The sequence below is a fragment of the Podarcis filfolensis genome (genome assembly GCF_964270895.1).
Source record: "Podarcis filfolensis genome assembly, chromosome: 13".
NCBI classification, from domain to species: Eukaryota; Metazoa; Chordata; class Lepidosauria; order Squamata; family Lacertidae; genus Podarcis; species Podarcis filfolensis.
Genome location: NC_139615.1, coordinates 36,571,323 through 36,594,673, shown reverse-complemented (window position 1 = coordinate 36,594,673; position 23,351 = coordinate 36,571,323). Strand labels below are relative to the sequence as shown.

General features: G+C 49.2%; 1 protein-coding gene across 18 annotated transcripts in view; it reads right to left on the bottom strand.

Moving 5' to 3' along the window:
- Window positions 1-23,351, bottom strand: part of PPFIA3 (PTPRF interacting protein alpha 3) — a 63,148-nt gene that overhangs the window by 9,617 nt on the left and 30,180 nt on the right. For 2 of the 18 annotated variants that reach the window (XM_083582459.1, XM_083582469.1), the window contains exons 6-23: window positions 21,921-22,001; window positions 21,014-21,226; window positions 18,816-18,962; window positions 18,232-18,366; window positions 17,633-17,716; window positions 16,534-16,665; window positions 15,424-15,486; window positions 13,664-13,743; window positions 13,287-13,431; window positions 11,204-11,403; window positions 9,400-9,622; window positions 8,030-8,196; window positions 7,131-7,276; window positions 5,440-5,533; window positions 4,446-4,527; window positions 3,059-3,259; window positions 2,859-2,921; window positions 1,283-1,309 (exon numbers count right to left, since the gene is read on the bottom strand). In XM_083582459.1, coding sequence (XP_083438585.1) covers window positions 1,283-1,309; window positions 2,859-2,921; window positions 3,059-3,259; window positions 4,446-4,527; window positions 5,440-5,533; window positions 7,131-7,276; window positions 8,030-8,196; window positions 9,400-9,622; window positions 11,204-11,403; window positions 13,287-13,431; window positions 13,664-13,743; window positions 15,424-15,486; window positions 16,534-16,665; window positions 17,633-17,716; window positions 18,232-18,366; window positions 18,816-18,962; window positions 21,014-21,226; window positions 21,921-22,001 — 2,283 coding nt within the window. The remainder of the gene's footprint in view (window positions 1-1,282; window positions 1,310-2,858; window positions 2,922-3,058; window positions 3,260-4,445; window positions 4,528-5,439; window positions 5,534-7,130; window positions 7,277-8,029; window positions 8,197-9,399; window positions 9,623-11,203; window positions 11,404-13,286; window positions 13,432-13,663; window positions 13,744-15,423; window positions 15,487-16,533; window positions 16,666-17,632; window positions 17,717-18,231; window positions 18,367-18,815; window positions 18,963-21,013; window positions 21,227-21,920; window positions 22,002-23,351) is intronic. The other 16 variants (XM_083582473.1, XM_083582470.1, XM_083582471.1 and 13 more) reach the window with 16 other exon arrangements.

Here is a 23,351-nt window from a genome sequence, read left to right as displayed (position 1 = left end):
GCAATTAGCGATGCTTGTTTAATTAACACAGTTACAAACCTTTCCCCAATCCCCCTCATCTCTCTCAGGACAACACTTCCTTCTGAATTCTGTGCATCTACTGTATTGTATTTATTTAGTTACTGCATTTATAACCTGCCTTTCTTTCATGGAACCAATAAGCTGAGATCTTTGGGTGAAGGGTGGTATATCATTATTATTATTATTATTATTATTATTATTATTATTATTATTATTGCTGTTGCTGTTAATAATGTCCCTTAGGGAGTCTCCCAAGCCAGATACTGTACTGGACCTAGACCTGCCCAGCTTCAGCAAAGTTGCTGCGCACGTCCTTAGCATTAGTTTTCCCATTTCAGGGCAAAATGGAACCAGGAATTTAAAAAGTGCAAACTTTCGGGGAGGTGGGTGGGTAGGAAAGCAGCAAAAAGCCCATCAGGCCCTCCTCTCTCCACCCTAAAAATGGGAAAACTAAAATTTCTGCCCACTTGCTCTTCAAATCCATTGGTTCTCTAATCCCCTTTCTTTTTCAACTTACAGACTTAGTGGACGTTACAGTGCAACGAAGGTAGCAGATCCCTGAGCAACAGACATTAGTGCTTTCCCTAAATTCCAGTGTGATTCCCGGAGAGCGGAACGTGCCCCTCTCTCTTGCGACAAGATGGCGTGGGTGTTCTGGGCACTGTTGGAACTTGCGCATCTCAGCCCAGGGCAGATGGGCAAGTTCCCCTTTCACCCATTCCCCAAAGCAGAGTATTATGCGTCTTGGATCCCCCACTTTTTCCCCTATCCCTGGTGGTGTGTGAAGCAGCTCTCGCGCCATCTCATCACAGATGGCCTCTTCCAGAAAGCATAGAAAGAGCAGGCAATACAATGAGAGGGACAAAAGAAAGAAAAGGGTGCAAACAGATCTGTAATGCTCTTTCTCTGTCCCAAAACGCAGCCATCCCGGATTAAATAGACATGGAACACAGGGCACCTGTGCTAATAATTTTGTTCAAACAAAACATCGCACAGAACATCCTTAAATGTGTTATACAATGGGAAGTCCTTTTGGTTTAAGGGGAGACGGCCATTGAATTCGGTGGAACTGTTGGTTCTGCCACAGACTGAAACAGAAGAATCTACACAATGGGAGAACCACCCATTCTCTTGAAGTATGCAGACACCCCCAGCCCTACGCTCTCCAATAACAACAAAAAACAACCCGCACCCCCTCCTCTTCCACAGACAAGTAGGCATGCAAGGACAGAGAGGGCTATTGTGCAGATCCCTCTCATACCTGCTCCCAGCTGATTTCTTTTGTCTCCTGGATAGAGGTTAAATGGAAAGCAGGAAGGAAAGCAGAAAGGAATTGTTAAGGCAGGGTTAAACACAGTTTGCTTGCACATGTGACCACTGACAGCTCAGAGTTAAGAATTTCTCACTTGATCTCAGATCAGGCCTACTCTGCACATGAAGCAGAATGAACTGGAGTCCTCATTTGGCAGAATAGGTTGCATCACTTAAAATACAAGCATTAAAAGTGGCACCCTGCAACACGAAATGACTATGGACTTTTCTGATCTGTCCACCCGCTGGATTTGTACCAGAAATAAGCTAGGGTGCCATGGTCAAGCGCCCTCCACCTGCCTCTATATGCATGAAGGAAGCACAGAACAAACTCTTGCAAAAACAACAGGAGGAGAGAAAGGGATAAATAGCGTCCGCTTGCAAGAAGGACCCAGTAAGTCTCCAGAGAAATAGGCAAGCACCATCTTCTGACCTCCCAGGTGCATACAAACGCCATCATATTTCACACACAGGGCCGGCCCACCTATTAGTTGAGTTGAGCCTCTTACCTTAGGCAGCAGGTGGAAGAGGCAGCAGATTGGTGTCCCCACCTAACCTGTCTGCTTCTACTGCCTGCCCACCACCTTTTTGCTGGCCGGCCAGCCAGCTGACCACCAACACCACTGGCAAAGCAGCCACCATCTCCAGCTCCGCAGCTGCTCTCCTTAGGACTCTTAGAGTGTTGCTGCTGCCCTGCCACTGCAGCAAAGGAGCTGCCAGGCTGCTAAAGTGCCGTCCGTGTCACTCAGCTGCGTCTTAACATGAGGAAGGGGCCTTCCTCAGAGCAAGGCATGTGTGGGCATGCTGGCCTTGGGAAGCGCCTGCTCAAAAGTTTATCGCTCTGAAGCTTTTCAACAGTATTTGCTGCCGCAAACGTGGCAGCGGCACAGGCGTTCTCCCAAGGCCGCCTTGCTCACAATGCCCCACTCGGAGGAAGGGTCCACAGAGTTCCTTGGAGCGAGATGACCCCAAAGGCAGCAGGCAGCAGAGGAAGCTGCATGGGAGGATCTTGGTAATATGCCACTCTGTACAAGGCCAACATTTGATGCCCTCCCCACAGCCCTTGCGGCACTGGCTTAAGCCCGGTAAACATGTTCCAGGCTTTGGGGGGGGGGGAGGCGCAAGGCTCTGGCAGGGTCCTAGAGCCCTCACTGCTCCTTCCCAAAGCCTGGTAGACGCTTTCTTGGCTTTGGGAAGGATGTAGAAGGGCTCTAGGGTCCTATCAGAGCCTTCACGCCATCTTCTTCCCAAAGCCGGGCGAGCATTTACCGGGCTTTGAGAAGGCGCCCGCCTCAGCTTCATACCCTGTGCCACCACAATGCCCTAAAAGCCACCTCTGGAAGGAGGAGGAGAGAGAGGCAACTGTAGGAAAGAGACGAAGAGGGAGCAGTTTTGGTGGCTAAGGTCAGTGCAGAGGAAGAAGGCAGCTGCTAGTCTTGCCCGCTGCTCAGGAACAGCAAGGTAAGATCCTGGAACAGGGAAACAAGTGGGCACGAGGGCAGCATGCGCACAGCTGCGCCACTTACTGGCTTTGTTGTGGCGGTGAGAGATTCCATCTCTTCATGCGTCATCCACACGTTCCCAGTAGACTAGCAAGAGCAGCAGCAAAAGAAAGGAGATGGCTATCAGTATTATTATTATTTTTTAATGAAAGAAACCGTTCCAACTTCACTGGTCTCAGCTCCTCCGGCAGAAGGGGCGACGGAAGAAGCAGGCCCTCACTCACCGTGCGGGAAGTGGCGGGAGCCGAGGGGCTGGTCAGCGACACCATCTCCTGAATGGCCAGTCGCAGCTTGAGCCGGTGCAACGGGTTGCTGATGCCAATTTCCCGCTGGATTTCTGTGTCCGACAGGTTGGCCATAATGGCGCCACTCTTCACGTTGGCGCGGCAGGCGGCTACGTACCAGGCTGGCATGCCGACCCAGAGCTGTCGAGAGCAAACGGGAGGGGGAAGGTGGTTAAGGAGAGGCCACGCTTGTGCAGCTCTAGGGAAAGCAGAACCCCTGAAATCTCTCTTCTTTTGCTCTGTTTGAGACCCCCACAACTCCCCTTCTAGGAAAGGTCTGCCTTTAAGAAAATAACTGACCTACTAAGGACCAAAACTAGCAATGGCATCATCATCATTAAAATGGCATGTGCAGGAGTCCTGGCTAAACTCATCTATTTTGGTCCTACCAGGGTCTCAGTCTGAACTGTGCTCAACACATCTACTGTTTGCTCTAAAATTGCTAATTGTGTGAAGAGTACACCCAGTCTAGCCCTGCTGAAAAATACAGGCAGCAACCATTTGGGGCGTGTCCAATTGATGTGCCATCGCTGCATTAATTCTGGACCCGAAAGAATGCAAGCGTGGGAGTGGTGCGGAATGGGAGTGAGGCAGAATGGGAGCGGGGCGGAATGGGAGCGGGGCGGAATGGGGTGTGCTCATACATGCTCTACCAACACACATGGGGGCTGGGAACAGAACCCCCATGCAAAATGGTCGCAGCCTGTACAATACTTGGAAGTTGCAAGTGATCTATTTAAAAATGTAAGTGCCATGCGCTGGAGGAGAGGAGAGAGGGAAATCAGGAATGGAACTGGAGGCAGGCGAGCACCCAGAATTTCCTTATGTGCTGCAGTCCCGAGAACTGCCCCCCACCCAATGGCAGAGCTTCATGCTCCGGCACCGGGGGCGGAGAGCAGGCGGGGGTGGGGCTGGTGCGCACCCCGGGGCCGTGATGCGCCGCCTGTAGGGGCGAGGCACCCAACGCGACATGGGGGCCAGCTGCGAGGGCACCCCACTGGGATCACGCTGCTGGGGACTGTGTGCTCCCCCTGGCACTCCTCTTCCTCCGCCAGTGCCCCCACCCCACCCCCAGCAGTTATTTGGCTGCATCTCTTTGTGGAGTGTATCTGTTCAGTGGCAAAGCAGGGTTTGCCGCCATGTAGCATGGGAATAAGGCCTTCAGCCATGCTTTAACTGGTGCCCAAAAGATTCTGCTGGGACTGGGCTGGGGCTGTTTTTCACTTCTGTGTCCCATGATTAAACATCTGCCATCTGTGCCCCATCCGCATAGCTCAGTCTTTAAACTCTCCTTGCTGCAGCCCACATTCCCTTCCCTCCTCATTACCTCCAGCCACGAGACAACAGTGGGCCCATCCCAGGCAGCGAAGGGCAGGCCTTGCCGGCAAGCTTCTTCTAACAGCTCATGCCTGCGAGAAAGAGAAATAAGAAGATCTGAAAATCCAAGGGGTGTCTACATCCAATTATATATTCTCTATTGGTTGTCTCACATGGCTCAGACCTACGACCTGTATGTACCCAGAGCTGTGTGTTCCATATTGTTTGAACTTCTGTTGCTTGACAAAGACTTGTAAAATTATTTTACTGGGCATTTTAAGGAACTTTTTCTGCTTCTATTATGAATTTTAACTGGATTTTCTCTACAGCATCTTTTTTGGGGGAAAGATTATTGTGCGCCGCTTCAAAACCATGGTCTTAAGAGAGAGAGATAAACATGGATGAAACAACAATAAAAATAATTAATTACAAATTCCCCTTTTCCCAAATCCAGCCATCAACGCAAATGTACTTGGATGCTCAAAGCGTTCCTTTTGGAATTTTAAAAGTTCGACATTACAGTAGTCGTAACTTGGATCTCAAACGCCTTGGCCCCCGAACAAATCAGCTCCTGAACTATCGAAACCCGGAAGTGAGTGTTCTGGTTTTTGAACGATTTTTGGAAGCTGAATGTCCGACAGGGCTTCCGCAGCTTCCAAATGGCTGCAGGAGCTTCCTGCAGCCAATCAGAAGCCGCGCTTTGGTTTTCAAACATTTCGGAAGTCGAACGGACTTCCGGAACGGATTCCGTTCGACTTCCGAGGTACGACTGTACAGTCCTTGTTCATCAGCACAACAAGCCCAAGTGAAAACTTACACCCATGCTCAATTCACAGGCAGGAAGCTGAGGGGGGCAGGTGTGTGGCGTGTTTGTGACTCATCCGCAAACCAGCACAACCAGGTCTCGCAAGCCCATGTCCTGAGAAGCTCTTCATCCTGCTAATCTTCCACCCCTTTGCCCTACCCCTGCCACCTGCAGCCAGTTACCCCTGCCCAATTCTCACTTCTTTTTGTTCCTGCGGTCTTTGTCCACTGGTCCCGACAGCTTGGAAAGGCCCAGGGGATCTGCAGGCGACATCTCGTCTGACGGTGTCCCAGCTAGGGAGAAAGATGGGCAAGTTACGAACAGAGAATGGCATGCGGACCCTAGACCATCTGCTCTGGTAATCTCCTCCATCATGAGGGCAGTAGCCGCATTCAGGCATTCCCAATGACTCATGCGAGAGAGCTGGGGTAGCAAAGGTGAATGTGCTAGTTCTGCCCTATACCCCAAACTGCTGTTGTTGCCCCCAAGTTGGAGGGGTGATCTGTCACAGGGAGCCTTTCCAGCTCGTGTGGGTTCCCCTGTGTGTTCTAGAACCCCGATTTCCAAGGGTTCTAAATGGCATGGGGCCAGTGGCATAGCATGGGGGCACAGAGGTAGTTGCACCAGGTGCAAAATGTCAACAATCGGTACTGCCTCAATGCAGCTGCGTGCTTCTGTCGCTGGGCTCCATTGAGAACACCCCTGTGGTTGTGATGTCCCGGGCGATATGGACGCTGTTAGGCAGTTGAATGCACATGCGTACTCCATCCATTTCCCTCCCCTCTCTGTGCAGCCCCGGGGCACTGGCAACCCATGCTACGCCACTGCACAGGGGGTGGAATTACAGGAATGTTCTCCACTTAAGAAGTTATCCCTCCAACTTGGGGAGACAGGGATGGTGAAGCACACGCTGAACTAGCATGCTCACCTCTGCGCTCTCTCTCACTGCCTGAGAGATTTAGAAGACCTGAACAGGGCTAGTATTTCTGAGTATTCTGGCACAAGCAGCATCAAAGGCCAGAGGGAGCTGCAACTATGGGACAGGGGATCCCTGGACATTTTTGCTACCATCAGTGCCAAGGTTTTTTGGGGTCCAGAGGCAAGAGATGCATCAGTGGGCAGAATGGGGTTGCTATGAACAAGCCGTCCCCTCCACCTGCTGCCCACCAAGTCCTGTTGTGTTGCTCTCGGCTAAGGCCCTTTGCATGACATAGAGCTTGTGTGTGAGTATGGTCCCTTATGACATGGAAGACTCTTGAAGAGTTCATAGACAGCATGAATCTCTCCTGAGCTCCTCCAGAAGCCTTGCGCAAAGGAACAGCATCCTTCTCCTCCTATCTGCGATGAGATGATTATTTGGAAAGGGCCCCAGGGACTGGGATTGAGACCTACAGAACAGTGGCGCTCACAAGCGAAGCCCAGCTCAGAAGGCCACAATGGTTATCCAAGGCCTGGCATGTGCCCAAAAAACTGTGGAATTTTTGGAGCCAGGTCCGACACTGGATTCAAAAATCTTGAGGGCTAGAAACTTAAAGGATTCTATAATAAGCGCACAAGTAGAGGTTACTGAGGAGCAACATTCTTGTGGGGAGACAGAGGGGCAAGAGTATTGCAAGTTCCCTATACCGATAGTTGGTGGAACAGCCAGGTTCCACAGCAGGCAAGGCGGCAATCAGACTTAGCTGGCCAGCATGGTCAGTGGTTAGTGATGATGGGAGATGCAACCCAGCAACACTGGGAAGGCCACCCACAGGTTCCTGATGCCTGGTTCCACAGGGACATGTGAAATAATTCTTTTTTGAAGGGAAAGACAGGAAGTGGATGTGAACGGTGGACAGGAGGGCGGGGGAACGACAACAGAACTGAGGCTCTGGGTTGGGAAAGGCATACCAAGCGAGGGGGACTCACGGCCCAACTGCCCCAGCCTCCCTTTCTCCTTCTTGCCAAAGAGACGCCCGATGGAAGATTTGATGCTCTTCTTCTTGGTGGATTTGTGCAAGGAGTCCTGGCTGCTGTTGGTGGCGTCGGACCCCAGGCTGTGACAATGGAAGGAGGTGGGTAGAGAGAGAGAGAGAGAGAGAGAGAGAGAGAGAGATGGACAATATAAGAAAGGGGTTATTTCTAAATAAGAAAGGCCTGCTCCTCCAGAGAGGCTCCTACCCTAAAATGAGAACCTAAAATAAGATCTTCCTCCCTGTCAGTTGGCCTCATCACTCCAACCCCTGCTAAGCACAATCCATCAAAAGAGGTGCACTTTTATCTGGCGCCAAAACCATATTAATGATAGAAATACTTTATTGTCACTTGTATACAGTGAGATTACACAAGCACCCCCCACTCAGCTCTCTTAGTCTTAATTCCCCTCATTTACTGACGAACACCCACCAAACCTGAAAGTTAGTTGCCCTGTTATCTTTTCATTCAGCAGCCAGCAGCCCATGGATAGAAGCTGTTCTTTATCCTGTTGGTGCGACTAATCATGCTTCTATATCTTCTGCCTGAGGGCAGGTGAATCATCCCTGAGAATTTTCCTCACTCTCCTGAGGCAAAGTTCTTCCGCTATTTCATCCAGCGGATTCACGGGACAGCCCATAATATAATAATAATAATAATAATGGTGCCAGGTGGACCTCACTGCGAAGAGCATTCCACAAGGAAGAGAGCCACAACTGAAAAGGCTCTCTCCTCAGAGGAAGACCAAAGGCTCCAGTTATGTTCACACTGGGAGAAGTGGCCTGAATAATATGTTAAAAGATCCCTATTGTCCTGTCTCACCCCTTGCAACCTACCTGGTCCTCAGGTCCCTCCCGTCTTCCAGGGATCCAGCCTGCAGAGCTAAGGCTTGGGTCATGCGCTCAAGACGCATCGTGCGGGGGGTGGAAGGAGCAGGGGGTTCACACAAGGCCAGGGCTTTCTCCTCGGACCCTCGCCCCTCTTCCTTGGCAACGTGGTTCTGCTGGGAGGGGAAAGAGGCAGAGAAAAGAGACTTGCATGGTGCTGCTAGGGAAGAGGGAAGGCTGCCAGTCTGGGAATCTCTCAAGCCAAGAGAGGCTGACAACTTTATGACCCTCCCAACCTGATAACTCCAGCAACCAACCAAAGCACTTGAGGAACCTGTGTGTGCCCCCGACTACCTGAGCACCTGATTCTGCCTCAGCGGCCTGCTGCAAACATTATGGAGCCCACTCATCCACTCACCCTCACTTTCCTAATTTCGTTCCTACTCATGTCCATAACGAAGGAGCAGGCCCACTGGACATAGCTGTCAGCTTACAGATTTGAAAATAAGGGACCAGCAGCCTTGAAAATAAGGGATCAGCAGCCAAAATAAGGGATTTTCAGGGCACAGGTATGTTCAACTTCTGAGCCCCTCCGAGCCAAAGGCAGAAAGCCCAGCCAGCAGCCAAAACGAAGCCTCAAGCGGTGGTTCCCACAGCGCAGCAACCCAGCAAAGGGGATGCAGCAAGAAAAACCACCGTCACCTCTCCGCTGGGAAGTGCTGAGCAAAGGCGAGTCCCCAGGCAACGTGGCCAATTTGATTGGCACAAGGCAAGCAAGCTCCACCCCCCCAGTCGTTCTTAGACTCCTTATTGGGTGAGCAACGCAGCCAAGCAACACAGTTGGAGCCTCCCTCCTCCCTGGCCGGCAGGGAGGGAGGGAGAGGAGCTGCTTCCTATGAAACCCGGGAAATTTAAGGGACATCATCAATAAGGGACAGCAGCGGGACACAGCGCTGGGATAAGGGAGTTTCTCACCAAATAAGGGACAGTTGACAGCTATGCCACTGGACCACCCTGTTTCCTACAATGACCACCCTGATACCTCCAGGAAGCCCACAAGTCGTTCGGTCAGCCTCCACCCAGGCATCTATTATTCTGAGGCACACAACCCCTGTGTGGGCTTCATTTTCTGACACCTTTAATTGAAGAATTACTGGCAGAAAGGCCCAGAAGACCCTCCACCTGAGGCCTTGAAGGGCTGCTCTGCTGACACCATACTGGACCAGATGAACCAATCATTTGCGAACGAGGGGCTTCCATGTGCTCATTTAAGAATAAACATACACAACACAAAGATTCCTGAGGGAAAATCTTTCAAAATTGAAAGCAAGAAGAAGCAGACAGGGCCCACCATGTCCCTGGCCCACCTCCCAACACACCATTTTTTCTCCATCGCGAGCAGGGCTGTGGGGCGCCAAGCGGGGAGTAGAATGGCCGCTGCTGGGGGGAGACGGGCTGGCCAGAGTGGAACTGGTGACAGAGGGAGGGATGGAAGTGCCCGAGCGGTAGCGTCCCAGGGACCCGTCCAAGCTGGCGCTGGTCACCCGGCTCTCAATTTCCTCTGCCCGCTGTTCTGTGGATTCCTTTTCCTCCTGGATCAGCCTTGCAAGGAGAGCAGAGGGGGAAAGCGTGAGCAATACTGGGGTAATCACGGCCGTCTGTTCTCTCTCTTTGTACCTTGCCCTTTTCGAAATCTTCACTCAGTAAACAAAGTGGATCTGAATACCTTTTGCTTCATTTATTGTGCTTTCCTAATCCAGTTTCCCAAATAAATTTGCAATCATGAGTTCTAGAAACTAACTGCTTTCTCAGCCTTTGCTGCTGCTGTGTGTGTGTGTGTGTGTGTGTGTGTGTGTGTGTATGTATGTATGTATGTGTGTATGTATGTATATAAAGGGACCCCTGACCATTAGGTCCAATTGTGACCGACTCTGGGGTTGCGGCGCTCATCTTGCTTTATTGGCCAAGGGAGCCGGCATACAGCTTCCGGGTCATGTGGCCAACCAGAGCAGCACACGGAAACGGCGTTTACCTTCCCGCCGGAGCGGTGCCTATTTATCTACTTGCACTGGCATGCTTTCAAACTGCTAGGCTGGCAGGAGCAGGGACCGAGCAACGGGAGCTCACCCCGTTGCAGGGATTCGAACTGCCGACCTTCTGATCGGCAAGTCCTAGGCTCTGTGGTTTAATCCACAGCGCCACCCGCGTCCCCTGTGTATGTATGTATATATATGTATATATATATATAGAGAGAGAGAGAGAGAGATATAGATATAGATATAGATATAGATATATAGATATAGATATAGATATAGATATAGATATAGATATAGATATAGATATAGATATAGATATAGTGCTTGCCAAATTCAGCACCGGATAGGAAATTCAATCCTTGCCAACAATGCACAGGTACAGAAGAGGCACGCAAAACCAGCTACAACTGAACAAGTAAACAAGGCACTAATAAATGTCCATAAAGACAGAACAACTTGCAGTGTATCAGTAATCTACGTTAAGATGACCTGAATAATGTGCGTTTTAAACAAAAATCAAAACTTCTAGCTTGTATCCAGACTAAGTTACTTGCCCTGAGGTCCCACTGAAATCAATATGAAAAGTTAGTTGTCATGACTAACAAGCCTCATCGATTTCCTGAACACCAAATCAACTCTGTCTGAATCAAATGCCCTAAATTTAGGAATAAACAAGGCATTATCACAGACCCTCCCCAACTGTCCCTATTTTCCAGGGATTTACAGAAGCCATCCCAGTTTCTGAATTGATCCCAGAATGTCCCACTTTACCTTAGGATGTTCCTATCTTCATCAGAGAAATGTTGGAGGGTATCTCCCCGAGCCAAGCAGATGAGTAACTATACAAGCTTTAGAAGACATCTGAAAGCAGCCCTGACTAGGGAAGTTTATTAATGTTTAATGTTTTATTGTTTTTATATATGTTGGAAGCAACCCAGAGTGGCTGGGGCAACCCAGTCAAATGGGCAGGGTATAAATAATAACATTATTGTTGTTGTTATTGTTATTATGGAATAGGACGTCCCTATTTTCATTGGAGAAATGTTGGAGGGTATGCAATTATCTATGTTCAATGACAGGAATGCAAAGAGGTGCATCATGGGGAAATACTTGCGCAGGCTTGCTGCAAAGGGCCGAGGCAACTCACTTGATTTCTTTGTTGATGGCTTCTAGCTGCTCCTGTAGCATAATGGCCAAGGTTTGCACATCAGCCTGCCCACTGGGGGAGAGCAGGTCGGCTGAGCTGAAGAGAGGATCACGCTCGTCTTCATCTGAGCCATCCAAGCCGCCTTCGAAAGGGCCTCCAGCTGCCTGTTGAGCGCGTTCCCACTCCTGAGAGGGTTCCACCTGCAGAGGAAAAGCAAGAAGAAGGGGAATGGAGGGGGTGCGGTCCATTTGCCCCGTGGCATATTTGGATATCCACCAGAGAGAACAGCAAAACCCCTCAAGGGCAGCACAGACTTCAGTTGGGTGGTGATGGGACCATGGTTGCTATGGAAACCAAGGCCCTCATCTCGCCTCACCCCCTGCCCTGATCCCTGGCACTGCACTGCTGTGAGCTCAGCCTTTGCCACAAAAACGATGTCAAGAGGGAGACTCACCAGGCGGGTGTCCAGTGGAAATTGAGGTTGAAAAGAGAGAGAGAAAGAAAAAAAATGTGAGGGGAGAAAGTAATGTAACTACTGCTCTATACCATTTGCCCTGCCACCAGCAACAGTTCCTCCTGTCAGGCCCCATTGCACTATCCATTTAAAGCCATGAATCCACAAGAGTGTCTAGTTCTGGCCTTTTTCTTCATTTCCGCCCCACTTTTCTGTTTAGATCATGCACACACATAGACAAAGAACCTTATAAAAAACACGCCATAAAGAATAGCGACATGGACAAACATTAAAAAGATAATCGGGATGAAAACAGACGTCTTAAAACAGCAGCCACATTAAAAGCAGGATAGAGCAGATTAGCTAAAAAAAAATTGTATGTTAAAAAGCACACCCGAGTAAGAACATCCTTAACGGATGTCTAAAAACTAAAATAGATGGAGTTTGGTGGGCCTCCATATTTGGAGAGGGCATCCCACATTCTCAGTGCCACCACTGAAAAGACATAGATGGGGAATGGAAAATCACAGGCTCAAGAAGGAACAAAAATGAATTGTCGGATGCAGGGAGGGTGGTAGGGCCTGGAAGAGTTTATGGCAGCGATAGCTTTGTTGCTCTGGAAATCTCCTTCGCCATCATTGCCAATTGTGGCTCCTACTGTAATGCAACTGGAATGTTAAGTGTTCTAATCCAGTGATACAAGCACTAGACCTTTGCTAGTAATAATAATAATAAATTTTATTTATACCCAGCCCTCCCCAGCCAAGACCGGGCTCAGGGCGGCTAACAACCAATAATAAAAACAAGTTGATTAAAATACAATTGATTTAAAAAACAAGATTAAAATACACCATTAAAACATTAGGATGCAGCCTCTTCACAGGAGGAGAAAGGAAAAAGAAAGAGGGGGAGGGAATCAAACTGGTTCTCAGCCAAAGGCCAGGTGGAACAACTCTGTCTTACAGGCCCTGTGGAAAGAAATCAGATCCCGCAGGACCCTGGTCTCATGAGACAGAGCGTTCCACCAGGCCGGAGCCAGAGTTGAGAAGGCCCTGGCTCTGGTTGAGGCTAATCTAACTTCCTTAGGGCCCGGGACCTCTAGGGTGTTGCTATTTATGGACCTTAAGGTCCTCCGTGGGGCATACCAGGAGAGGCGGTCCCGTAGGTATAAGTGTCGATCCCAGCACTCCAAACCAACTCCTTTCTCTTTTTTTTTGGGGTGCCCCCAGGACCAGCCCACATATGAGGCAAGGTGAGGCAACTGCCTCGGGCAGCAGCATTCGCAGGGGCAGCAGATCCAAACTCCAAGGAATGCATCACCCATGGCTGCTGCCATGGTGGCAGCAACAGCTGTGGCACACTGCTTGGAGACCGGATGTGCCCACCCCCTTGGCACCCCCCTTCTCCCAATGCAGACTCTACAGTGGCCACTTGGTGAATTGGAGGCGCCGATGGCCTCTTCCCACCCTTGTTCCTGATGTTGATCTTCTGCCACCCCCGTCTTCCCTGGTGGGTGGCGGCTGCCATTTTGTGATTCGCCCCACGTGCCAAAATGTATGGGGCCAGCTCTGGGTGCCCTGCCCCGCCCTCTTCAAAGCTCATGCCCAGCCCTAGACAGCAACCCCGTACCTTGGTAGCCTCGTCCTTGACGGTCCAGCGGCCCTTCTTTGAACGTCTTGCCACACCAGCACTGCTGTAATGGTCCACGTGGGCCCCCACGGGCAGCGTGGGCGCCTGGGAGTAACGTAGCTCCAACGCGCTGCCCGGCAGGGACCTCCGTGGAGCAGGAAAAATGAGAAGCATGAGCAAGGGTGGTCAGGAAGAGGGTCTCCACCATGCAAGTAGAGGGGCTTTATCCCACCAGTCCCCCCTGAACCAAATAAGACTTTCAGGTACTCAGCCCGTTGGAAGCCAGGTAACAAGATTTTCTTGAAATCCTGACATTTTGTGGGTAGGGCTGCACTAAACCGGTTAATGTAATTTGAGAGGGGGAGGAGCCTTCTTACCGGGAGTAGGTAGAGACAGGTCGCCCGCGTAACTGATCTATCTCCATGTGCATCCTCTCAATTTCAGCTAAGAGTTGTTCCTGTAGGACATGTGCAAAGAAGGCCATCAAAACTTGGAAGCAACAGCAACAACCAGGAAAAGATAGACATAATATTTTACAAGGACAAGAAGAAACATCAAGGACAGAATAACTACCGCACACAGGAAGAACAAGGATATCGTTTGAATGCTTCACCCGTACGTTTATATATCATTTAATGTGTCAATACAAATGGAAGTCGTTAGAACTGCAGTTCTTGTATAAGGGATAGTTATTTTGAGTGGAGTGTAATTGAAATTAATAAGATTTTGGAAGGCAGAAATAAAGTAAATCATCAAACCATCAATTCTAGCACGTGGGGGCCACCTAAATTATATAATTTGGCATCTGAATGATTGGTATTAGTAATTGTATTATAATTTGGTATTGTTATAATGAGGCTATTATTGGATTATTGTAATTGAAAGCTAATAAAAAATATTATTTTTTTAAAAAACTTGGAAGCAACCTAGCAGACTTCAAAGCCCTCCATCATATTTATTTTTTTAAAGATATAGTATTTCTAAAATATATTGTTTTATTTATCTCTAAGCAGCATACAACAGATGAACACAGAAGAGTGTAATACAGTAATACCTTGGGTTAAAGTTGCTTCAGGTTGAGCATTTATGGGTTGTGCTCCACGACGAGCCAGAAGTAATGGAACGCGTTACTTCCAGGTTTCGCCGCTCGCGCATGTGCAGATGCTCAAAATGACGTCACGCGCATGCGCAGAAGCGGCGAATTGTGACCCGCGCACGTGCAGACGCGGGTTGCGTTCTCTTCAGGATGCAAACGGGGCTCTGGAATGGATCCCGTTCGCATCCAGAGGTACCACTGTAAAAGGCTAAGGAGTGAAACTCTACACAAATCCCGAGTCCCCAAGATCGTTGGACAGGGCCTTGTACACCTCCTTCCGGCAACGCCTGCAGCCAAACTGGTACCAAAGGTATTGCTCTGCTTTCCTTTGGACCACATCGCTGAGGCTGAGAGGCAGGTCTTGTCGTCTGGGCAGCCCAGGACCCCCATACACACTGCCCAGGGAGATTACTTCGGTGCTGCTGACACAGAAGTTTGACTTCACCCCCAAGACAGATGGATGCCAACAACATATGACAGAGGGAAAGGTATTACACGGAATATGGGCAAGAGTGGAAAATGCCCATTTCTAGGTGCTCAACTCAACAACCTGGCCACATCATTCCGGATGAGTCTCAAGAGAAGCCGTACACAAAGTGCATTACAGTAGTCCAATCGTGAGGTTACCAAAACGTGATTCGCAGTGGCAAAGCTACTCATGTTCAGGAAAAGGTGTAGTTGGCATACCAACTTAAACTGATAATAGGGGCTCCTTGCCAAGGAGGTTACCTGAGCCTTCAGTGAAAGAGATGGATCTAGGAGTACCCCCAAAACAATGCACCTGTTTCTTCTGTATGCATTCCCGACCCAAACTGATAAACTCTCCAGCTTGCAAACAGGCAAACCACTCACCCACAATCCCTCCATCTTAGCAGGATTCTGCCTCAGTTTGTTAGCCCTCAGATACTCCCAGAAGTTTCCCTTCCTCTTCCTCTAGCCCTTAGCTCACCCTGCAAATTCAGGACATTCTTCTCCCTTCTAGATTTCATGACTAGTGAATTTCACCCTCTCTGATAGTAATTCAGCCACAATTAGCCTCACCTTGTTTGCCAGTAGTTCATCCTGAACCTTCTTCATGTTGGCTATTTCTTCACTCAGTGTGTTCTTGATAGGGGGGAAAGGAAAGAGTTTAGTGAGAGCAAGAGAATGTCCCTCCCTCCCTTCCCAAATGCCCCATATTCTCCATCACCCCACATGGAAGACTCAACCCAGGTGGGTTTTCTGCATCAGGTGACTGAAGCTGCTTTGAAGGGCTGCGGCCTCTTCTCTGCAGTTGCCTCTGCTGTTAAGACCAACCCCAACGGCAGACAAAACCATCACAGCAATTGCCTAACACTGAGAGTCCTAAATGTCCCTCACATGAGGGCCCTTGGTGGAGAACCTCCTGGGCTCCCTTCTAGCTTGGCATCTGGGTGGGTGGTTGCCATGACTGGAACTAGAAGTTGTTTTCCTGAAGTACATGGAAACGGAAATTTTGGTGCATTATGACTAAAAAACACATGGCTGCCATCTTGTTTTTGAGATGGTGGCCATGCTTCTTTACTCACAGTAATCCAGAACCAGAGTTCTCAGTAAAAGGACCCCTAGAAGTCCAGTCAAAGACGACTATGGGGTTGCACTGCTCATCACGCTTTCAGGCTGAGGGAGCTGGTGTTTGTCCACAGACAGCTTTCCGGGTCATGTGGCCAGCATGACTAAACCGCTTCTGGTGCAACGGAACTTCGTGACAGAAATCAGAGCGCACGGAAACGCCGTTTACCTTCCCGCCACAGCAGTACCTATTTATCTACTTGGCAGTGGACTGTATTTCAGAAAACCAACATGGCTGCCATAGCTGTGGTTGCTGAGGGAATGTGAATAGAGCTGTTGGCCTTTCATCTGGTCAAATTGTTAGGGCAAGGCTTCAGATAGTAGCACCTTTCAAGACCTCAAGAGGTTCAAACAGGTGAAGTCTGTGCTCCAGAGACACCTCATCTTCTTGCCTTCTGGAGAGCCAATCCTTATCTCCCCACCACATATCCTGGCTCTGACAGTTCCTCCCTTTGATTTCCACCCACCTGACGAGCACAGGGACAGCAGACATATGGCTGCTCCGAAGCAGCTCTCCCCAAACCACGTCCCTACCTCTCACCACAAGCCCACACACCCTACCTTCTCCTCCAGGGCCCCCATCCGTTCCTTGAGGTGCAACTGGAGACGTTCGTTGGATTCCGAGAGCAGCTTGTCTACCGTTTCCGAGAGGCGCTTGTTGTGTTCGTCGTTCATTTTCTCCCTTTGGCGTGCCTGTTTGTTTGGTTTTTTTTTAACAAAGGAGGCAGCAGGCATTGGAGACAGGGCAACAACCCCTTTCTCACTCACCTCCCAGAAACCTTCACCTCCGATTCCACCTCCCACTGTCTTGCCTTGCTCACATCCAACAGCCCCCTCTTCCTTACTTGATTTTACAATGCTTTATTGCCTCTGTATCCACAAAAGCTCTCTAAAATTGGATTCCAGGAAGCTGTCTCACACTGAATCAGACTACTGGTCCATCTAGTTTGGTGTTGTCTACACTGTGTGGCACCAGCTCTCCAGCATTTTGGATAGGGGCCTTTTCCAGCCCTACCTAGAATTGCCAGGGATTGCACGTTGGCAGGAGTGCCAATTTGAACAAAATATTGGGGGGCCCAGCCCTGCCAGAAGGTTGCCGGAAGGAGGGAGGGAGGCAGGCCCGAGCCAGGTGAGTGTAGCCCAGAGTGAGGGCCCCCAGCCTGGCAGAGGCTGTGCCGCCTTCCTCCCTCCCTTGCCCAGCTCTTCCAAAACCCAGGCAGCTGGGCTCCGGGCACGGGAGATATAGCGTTGCCTGGGCTGGGGATGGCGCTGAGAAGCTGAGCCAGTGGAATCACTGGGGGGCGATGGCAGGCCCAGGAGCAATCCCTTCTGTGGTGGGGGCCCCGTAGGGCGAAGGGTTCAGGCCAAGGCCATCAGAGGGGAAGAGAGGAGGGAGAAAGGGAGTCAGGTGGATGATCAGGCAGTTTACCTGCACTCTCATGCCGTGGTGGCAGAGAGGGAGGCTGGGGCATCCCATCACAGTCAGTGGGGGGGGGGCCTGAAAGGGTCTGGGCCCCTTAGAGTTGGTGCCTATGCACCTGGGCTCTGTTACACACAGAGCAAAATGTTCCACCAATGAGCTACTTTATAGTCTTTCTTCCAGTTCCTGGTACCCCACTTTCCCATCAAACTCCTGCCCTGCTTCCCATCATGACCTCACCCGTTGGAGCTCCTGATTTTTCTCCTCCAGCTGGGCCTCAAGCTGACGCAGGCGCTCCTCAAAATTCCCGTGGCGCTCCTCTGCCTAAATAATAATAATAATAATAATAATAATAATAATAATAATAATAATAATTTTATTTATACCCCGCCCTCCCCTGCCAAGGCCGGGCTCAGGGCGGCTAACAACCAATAATAAAAACAAGTTGAATGAATACAACTTAAGAACAAGATTAAAATACAACATTAAAATGCAGCCTCATCACAGGAGGAGAAAGGAAAAAAGAAAGAGGGGGAGGGAATCAAATTGACTCCAAGCCAAAGGCCATGCGGAACAACTCTGTCTTACAAGCCCTGCAGAAAGAAATCAGATCCTGCGGGGCCCTGGTCTCATGAGACAGAGCGTTCCACCAGGGCGGAGCCAGTGTTGAAAAGGCCCTGGCTCTGGTTGAGGCTAATCTAAGAAGAGAGTGAAGGGAAGTGTTAAGCCACGACTCCCATTTGATCCCCTTTTTCTGATTCCAGCAGGTGTGCCTCATTGCCCACTTCCTCCACCAGTCATGTGGCACGCTGGCCACTTCCTCCCCGTCGCGCAAGTACCTTGTTGAGGGCTGCCACTCGCTGGGCCAGCTGGGCCTCTATCTCAGGTAAGGTCTCGGCCTTCTGGAGGGTCTGCTGAAGCTTCTGCTTGGCATCTTCCAGCCAGTCTTGTAGCTGCCTGTTCTTCTCTTCACTCTGCGCAGGGTAAAAGGTTAAGTCCCATGGCCTTGTCAATGAACGGCTTCCAAGCAGTGACCCCAACAAACTTGATGCTTTGGACAAGGGCAGGGCAGGGAAAGAACCAGGGAATTTGGGTGCTTTATGCACCTGGAGGGGAACTTAAACCAGCTCCAGATGCCTGTGCAACTATGGAAGGTGATAAAACAGCCCGGAAATGAGATTTTCCAAGTCCACCAAAGCTGGGCTAGAGGAGGAAGCTGCAATGAACCTCCGTCATTTGGAACTGCATACACCAGTAGGGACTCGCTGGAAAGAGACAGGGGCAACTTCACAACCACCTGCATGCTTAGGAAGAGTAGAGAGAGGATGCCTGGGACAACCAGGTTTAAGGAGGGAGGTGTTGGGAACAGCCAAGGTTACTCAGCCAGGAGAGGACACAGAGAGACAGGAAGTAAGGGACTCACTTGTCTGTACAGGGATTCCTTACTGGCCAACTCGTTCTCCAGCTTGTCGTTGACATCATGGAGAGAGGTCGCCTCCCTCTGAGCACTCAGGTAGCGTTTCTCCAGAGTAGTGATCCGCTCTTCCATGTCCTCCCGCTGGGCTAGAGCCTGTCACCCCCCGCCAGACAAGAGAAGGGAATGATGGAGAAGTCACACTGGGAACTCCCACACATCTCCTTTAGTTGCCAGTTGTGGAAGAAATGAAGGTTCTCGGTGCCTTAAAAGGTAAAGGTAAAGGGACCCCTGACCATTAGGTCCAGTTGTGGCCGACTCTGGGGTTGCGGCGCTCATCTTGCTTTATTGGCCAAGGGAGCCAGTGTACAGCTTCTGGGCCAAGTGGCCTGCATGACTAAGCTGCTTCTGGCGAACAAAAGCAGCGCACGGAAACGCCGTTTACCTTCCCGCCGGAGTGGTACCTATTTATCTACTTGCACTTTGACGTGCTTTCGAACTGCTAGGTTGGCAGGAGCAGGGACCGAGCAACGGGAGCTCACCCCGTCGTGGGGATTCGAACCACCGACCTTCTGATCGGCAAGTCCTAGGCTCTGTGGTTTAACCCACAGCACCACCCGTGTCCCTCTTGGTGCCTTGCATGCACTAAATGTGGAGATCTCTCTCTCTCTGTGTGTATATTGTCTACTTGAGGGAGCAGCAGTTTGCTGCATTCCTTTGTTAACCCCACCCAGCAATCTTATTGCTGGTCGCTTGAGGTTTTAGTGTAGAGATGGGGAATCTTTGGCTTCCCAGAAGTTACTGGGGTACATCTCCCATCATTCCTGGCCATCAGCCATGCTGGCGGGGGCTGATGGGAGTTGGAGTCCTACAAAATCTGCAAGGCCACAGGTTCCTCATCTCTGCTTTAGTGAAACTGAGGTGTTAGTAGCTTTGAGACGGAATACTTATTCGCTTTCCCTACGCTGTTCATAATTTCACCGACTTCTGTCATACCCCACCTTTGTGGTCTTTCCCCCCCTTTCCTAAATCAAATAGCCCAGATCTGTGAAGCAAGGGATGACCAAACCTTGTGCTCTTGGGAGTCCGCCCTGTTTTTTAGGCAGTGGTTTGGGGTCCAGAGTTGTATTCTGCTGCACAAACAAATCCCACTCTCTGAGTCGTCAGGCTCCATAGCAAAGCTGGTCCCAGTTGTAAGAACAAGCTTCCCACACAAGTGCAGGCATCGCTGAGGCGTTAATGCTAGGCTTCTTTTTTGGATTTTGCACACAAATCTCTTGTTTCTTACAAACTGAAAAGCCTTTTCTTTTTCTTTATGAGAGACTCTGTGGGCAGACTTTTTAACACACACTGATTAAAATGTGATGTAAACTGCCAGGGAGGAATCACATAAAATTGCTGTGTGTGTGTGTGTCTGTGAGGGAACTGTGAGGGAACTGCCAGAAGGCCCTTGGAGCTGGACCTCAATGTCTGGGCTGAACGATGGGGGTGGAGATGCTCCTCCAGGTATACTGGGCCGAGGCTGTTTAGGGCTTTAAAGGTCAGCACCAACACTTTGAATTGTGCTTGGAAACGTACTGGGAGCCAATGTAGGTCTTTCAGGAATGGTGTTAGATGGTTTCGGTGGCCGCTCCCAGTCACCAGTCTAGCTGCCGCATTCTGGATTAGTTGTACAGTGGTACCCCGGGTTAAGTGCTTAATTCGTTCCGCAGGTTCGTTCTTAACCTGAAACTGTTCTTAACCTGAAGTACCACTTTAGCTAATGGGGCCTCCTGCTGCTGCTGCGCCACCGGAGCACGATTTCTGTTCTCATCCTGAAGCAAAGTTCTTAACCTGAAGCACTATTTCTGGGTTAGCGGAGTCTGTAACCTGAAGAGTATGAAACCTGAAGTGTATGTAACCTGAGGTACCACTGTATATATAAATGTACCGTAGATTCCGGCGTTTTTAACCGCAGAAAGGAGGTTAAAAAGTCGGGGGTCGCCTTATATGCCGGGTATAAGGTGGGCGGGCTCCTCGCCGGGTGGCTTTCTCCCGGCACGGAGCTGCCCAGCGTATTAGGCGACTGGGCATATTAGACGAACCCCCAAATTGCAGCTGCCAATTTGGGGGGTCGTCTAATACGCCTAGTCGCCTAATACGCCGGAATCTACGGTACTTAATAATTATAATGAAATGTATGGAGTGTTCCAGCTGCGGCCGTCTACCTCCTTGAGGTCCCGTTGCAGCTTGGCGTTGATCTCTTCAGACTTGATGAGGTCCCGCTGGGCTGTAGCCAACTCTTCCTCCAGCTCTGCCATCTGCCGGCAAAGCATGGTCAGTCGCTCCTTTAGCTGAGAAAGCTCTCCTCGCTGGCGCTCCAACACCTCTTCTAGCTCAGATTCCCGGCCACCGCGCCCCAACTCAAGGGATCCATTGGCCTGAGAAACAGAAGGAAGGGAAAGGGATTATGGCATGTCAAAAACACTGACTCTGCCAAAAAACCTGAAAAACATCTTCATGTATGCGACAACGGCCGCGAGAGTTCTAAAAGCACAAGGATGGAAGACTGAAGAAACCCCAACTAAAGAATCATGGCAAGAAAAAATGATGGACTATGCAGAACTGGCAAAACTGACTTATAAGCTACGGGACAAGGATCACTGTGACTTTAAAGATGAATGGGAACCCTTTACAAAGTATTTGAAGACGCAACAAAGCGAACTGGACTCCTTGGCTGGCTTTGAATAAACATTCACAAACTTTTTTATTGATAATAATCAGCTAAATAGTTTGAGGATCTATACAACTTTGTAACATGCAGAAATCAGCATTCTCAGAGAAATCAAAGAACGGAACTGAAGGAAGTCGGGGGATGGGTGGGTTTTGTGTGGGAGGGCGGGGGGAGGGAGGAAAAATGAGGAAAAAAATAAGGATGATATGTTTCTGGGTAATATGCTTTGTTTTAATTTTGAATAAAAAAACAAAAACAAACAAACAAACACTGTCCCTGACAACCTCACTGAAACAAGCAAGCATCTATATCCACCTCCCACAGGCAAATAAACCCCTCACACAAGAGAAGAGTTGGTGATAGCCATGTGCTTTGCCCGTATTCCCTTCTGCGCCACTTACACAAATCTGGGAGTCTCCCTCTTTGCTGGGGTCATCCAGGCCAGATCGGCGTCGGGCAAGCTGCTCTCGAAGGGAAAGAGACTGCAGACAGGAAGGAGAAGATGCACTAGTGTTTAAAATGAAAAATAAAAAGCCCTTTTTATTTTATACGACTATTTATGTATACGATGACAGCAGCGCGGATACTGCTGGTCCAGAGATGGAAAGAAGACAAAGTTCCGACCAGAGACGGATGGCTGATGAAGATGATGGACTACGCCAAAATGGCAAAATTGACTGGGAAAATCAGAAACCGGGAAGAGAAGAAATTAAAGAAGGAATGGGCAAAAATTATAATGTATTTATAAACTAAAAACTTTGGCAGGATTTGGGTAATGTTTGTAATGTACAAAAAAAAACTATGGTAAAAATGGATTCTTATTTTTAAAAACAAAGAAAATAAGAGAAGCAGTTGAAAAAAGATTGATAATGGTAACCAGGGAAGGGTGGAGGGGAGTCGAAGGATTCAGAGAATCCTAAATGACAATGTTGAAGTTTAATGTTTGAATTTAAATTTGTTATGTAAAACTTAATAAAAATATATTTTAAAAAATAAAAATGAAATGAAAAATAAAATTGAGGAATGAAAGGCAGGTGGCAATCAGCGTCGGGCAACAATAGTCTCTTCAGCCGTACTGGGGAATCATTCCAGTCTGGGGAACCTATTGCCCATGTTAAATGTCAGCCGTTGCGCTGCACCAAAATGTGGGATGTTAGCATGCAAAATGCATATGTAAAGGGTTATTACTTGAAACGTTTTATTACATTTATATATGTGTTGGAAGCTGCCCAGAGTGGCTGGGGAACCCAGCTAGTTAGGTGGGGTAATTAATAATAATAATAATAATAATAATAATAATAATAATAATAGGCTGTAGAACCCTGTGATGTCATACACTCTGTGGCCATTATTTTAGTTGGTTCAGTTATTAACAGTCTTGTGAGTCTTAACAGTTAGAGCAGCAGGTATGTTGTGTTGTGCTGCTGCTGTCTGCCTCAAAGTCAGAGTATCAGTCAGTCTGTAAATGTTAGTTAGTTTAATTTATGTAAGATGCATTAGCAACTTAAGAAACATCTGCCTGCATTGTATATTATAATCTGACAACTGCAAGTACACTGAGAAAAAGTTACATGTTCTTTCAACTTTAAACAAGAGTGTTCTGTTTAGTTTTTATAGGGGAGAAAAGAGAACTAAAGAGTCAAACGACCCAGGGCTATCTTTCTCATACTCTGTCAATGGGAACGAAAGTCTAATTCCCACACAAAAGACATGACGCCCATTCTCTGTCACTCTTAGGGGTTGCTACTCAGGACTTGATAAGACTCCCCCTCCCCCCCCCCCCCCCGGTAAAGTGACTACCTCTCAGCTGAGCAGTGGCTTTTGGGAGGAGG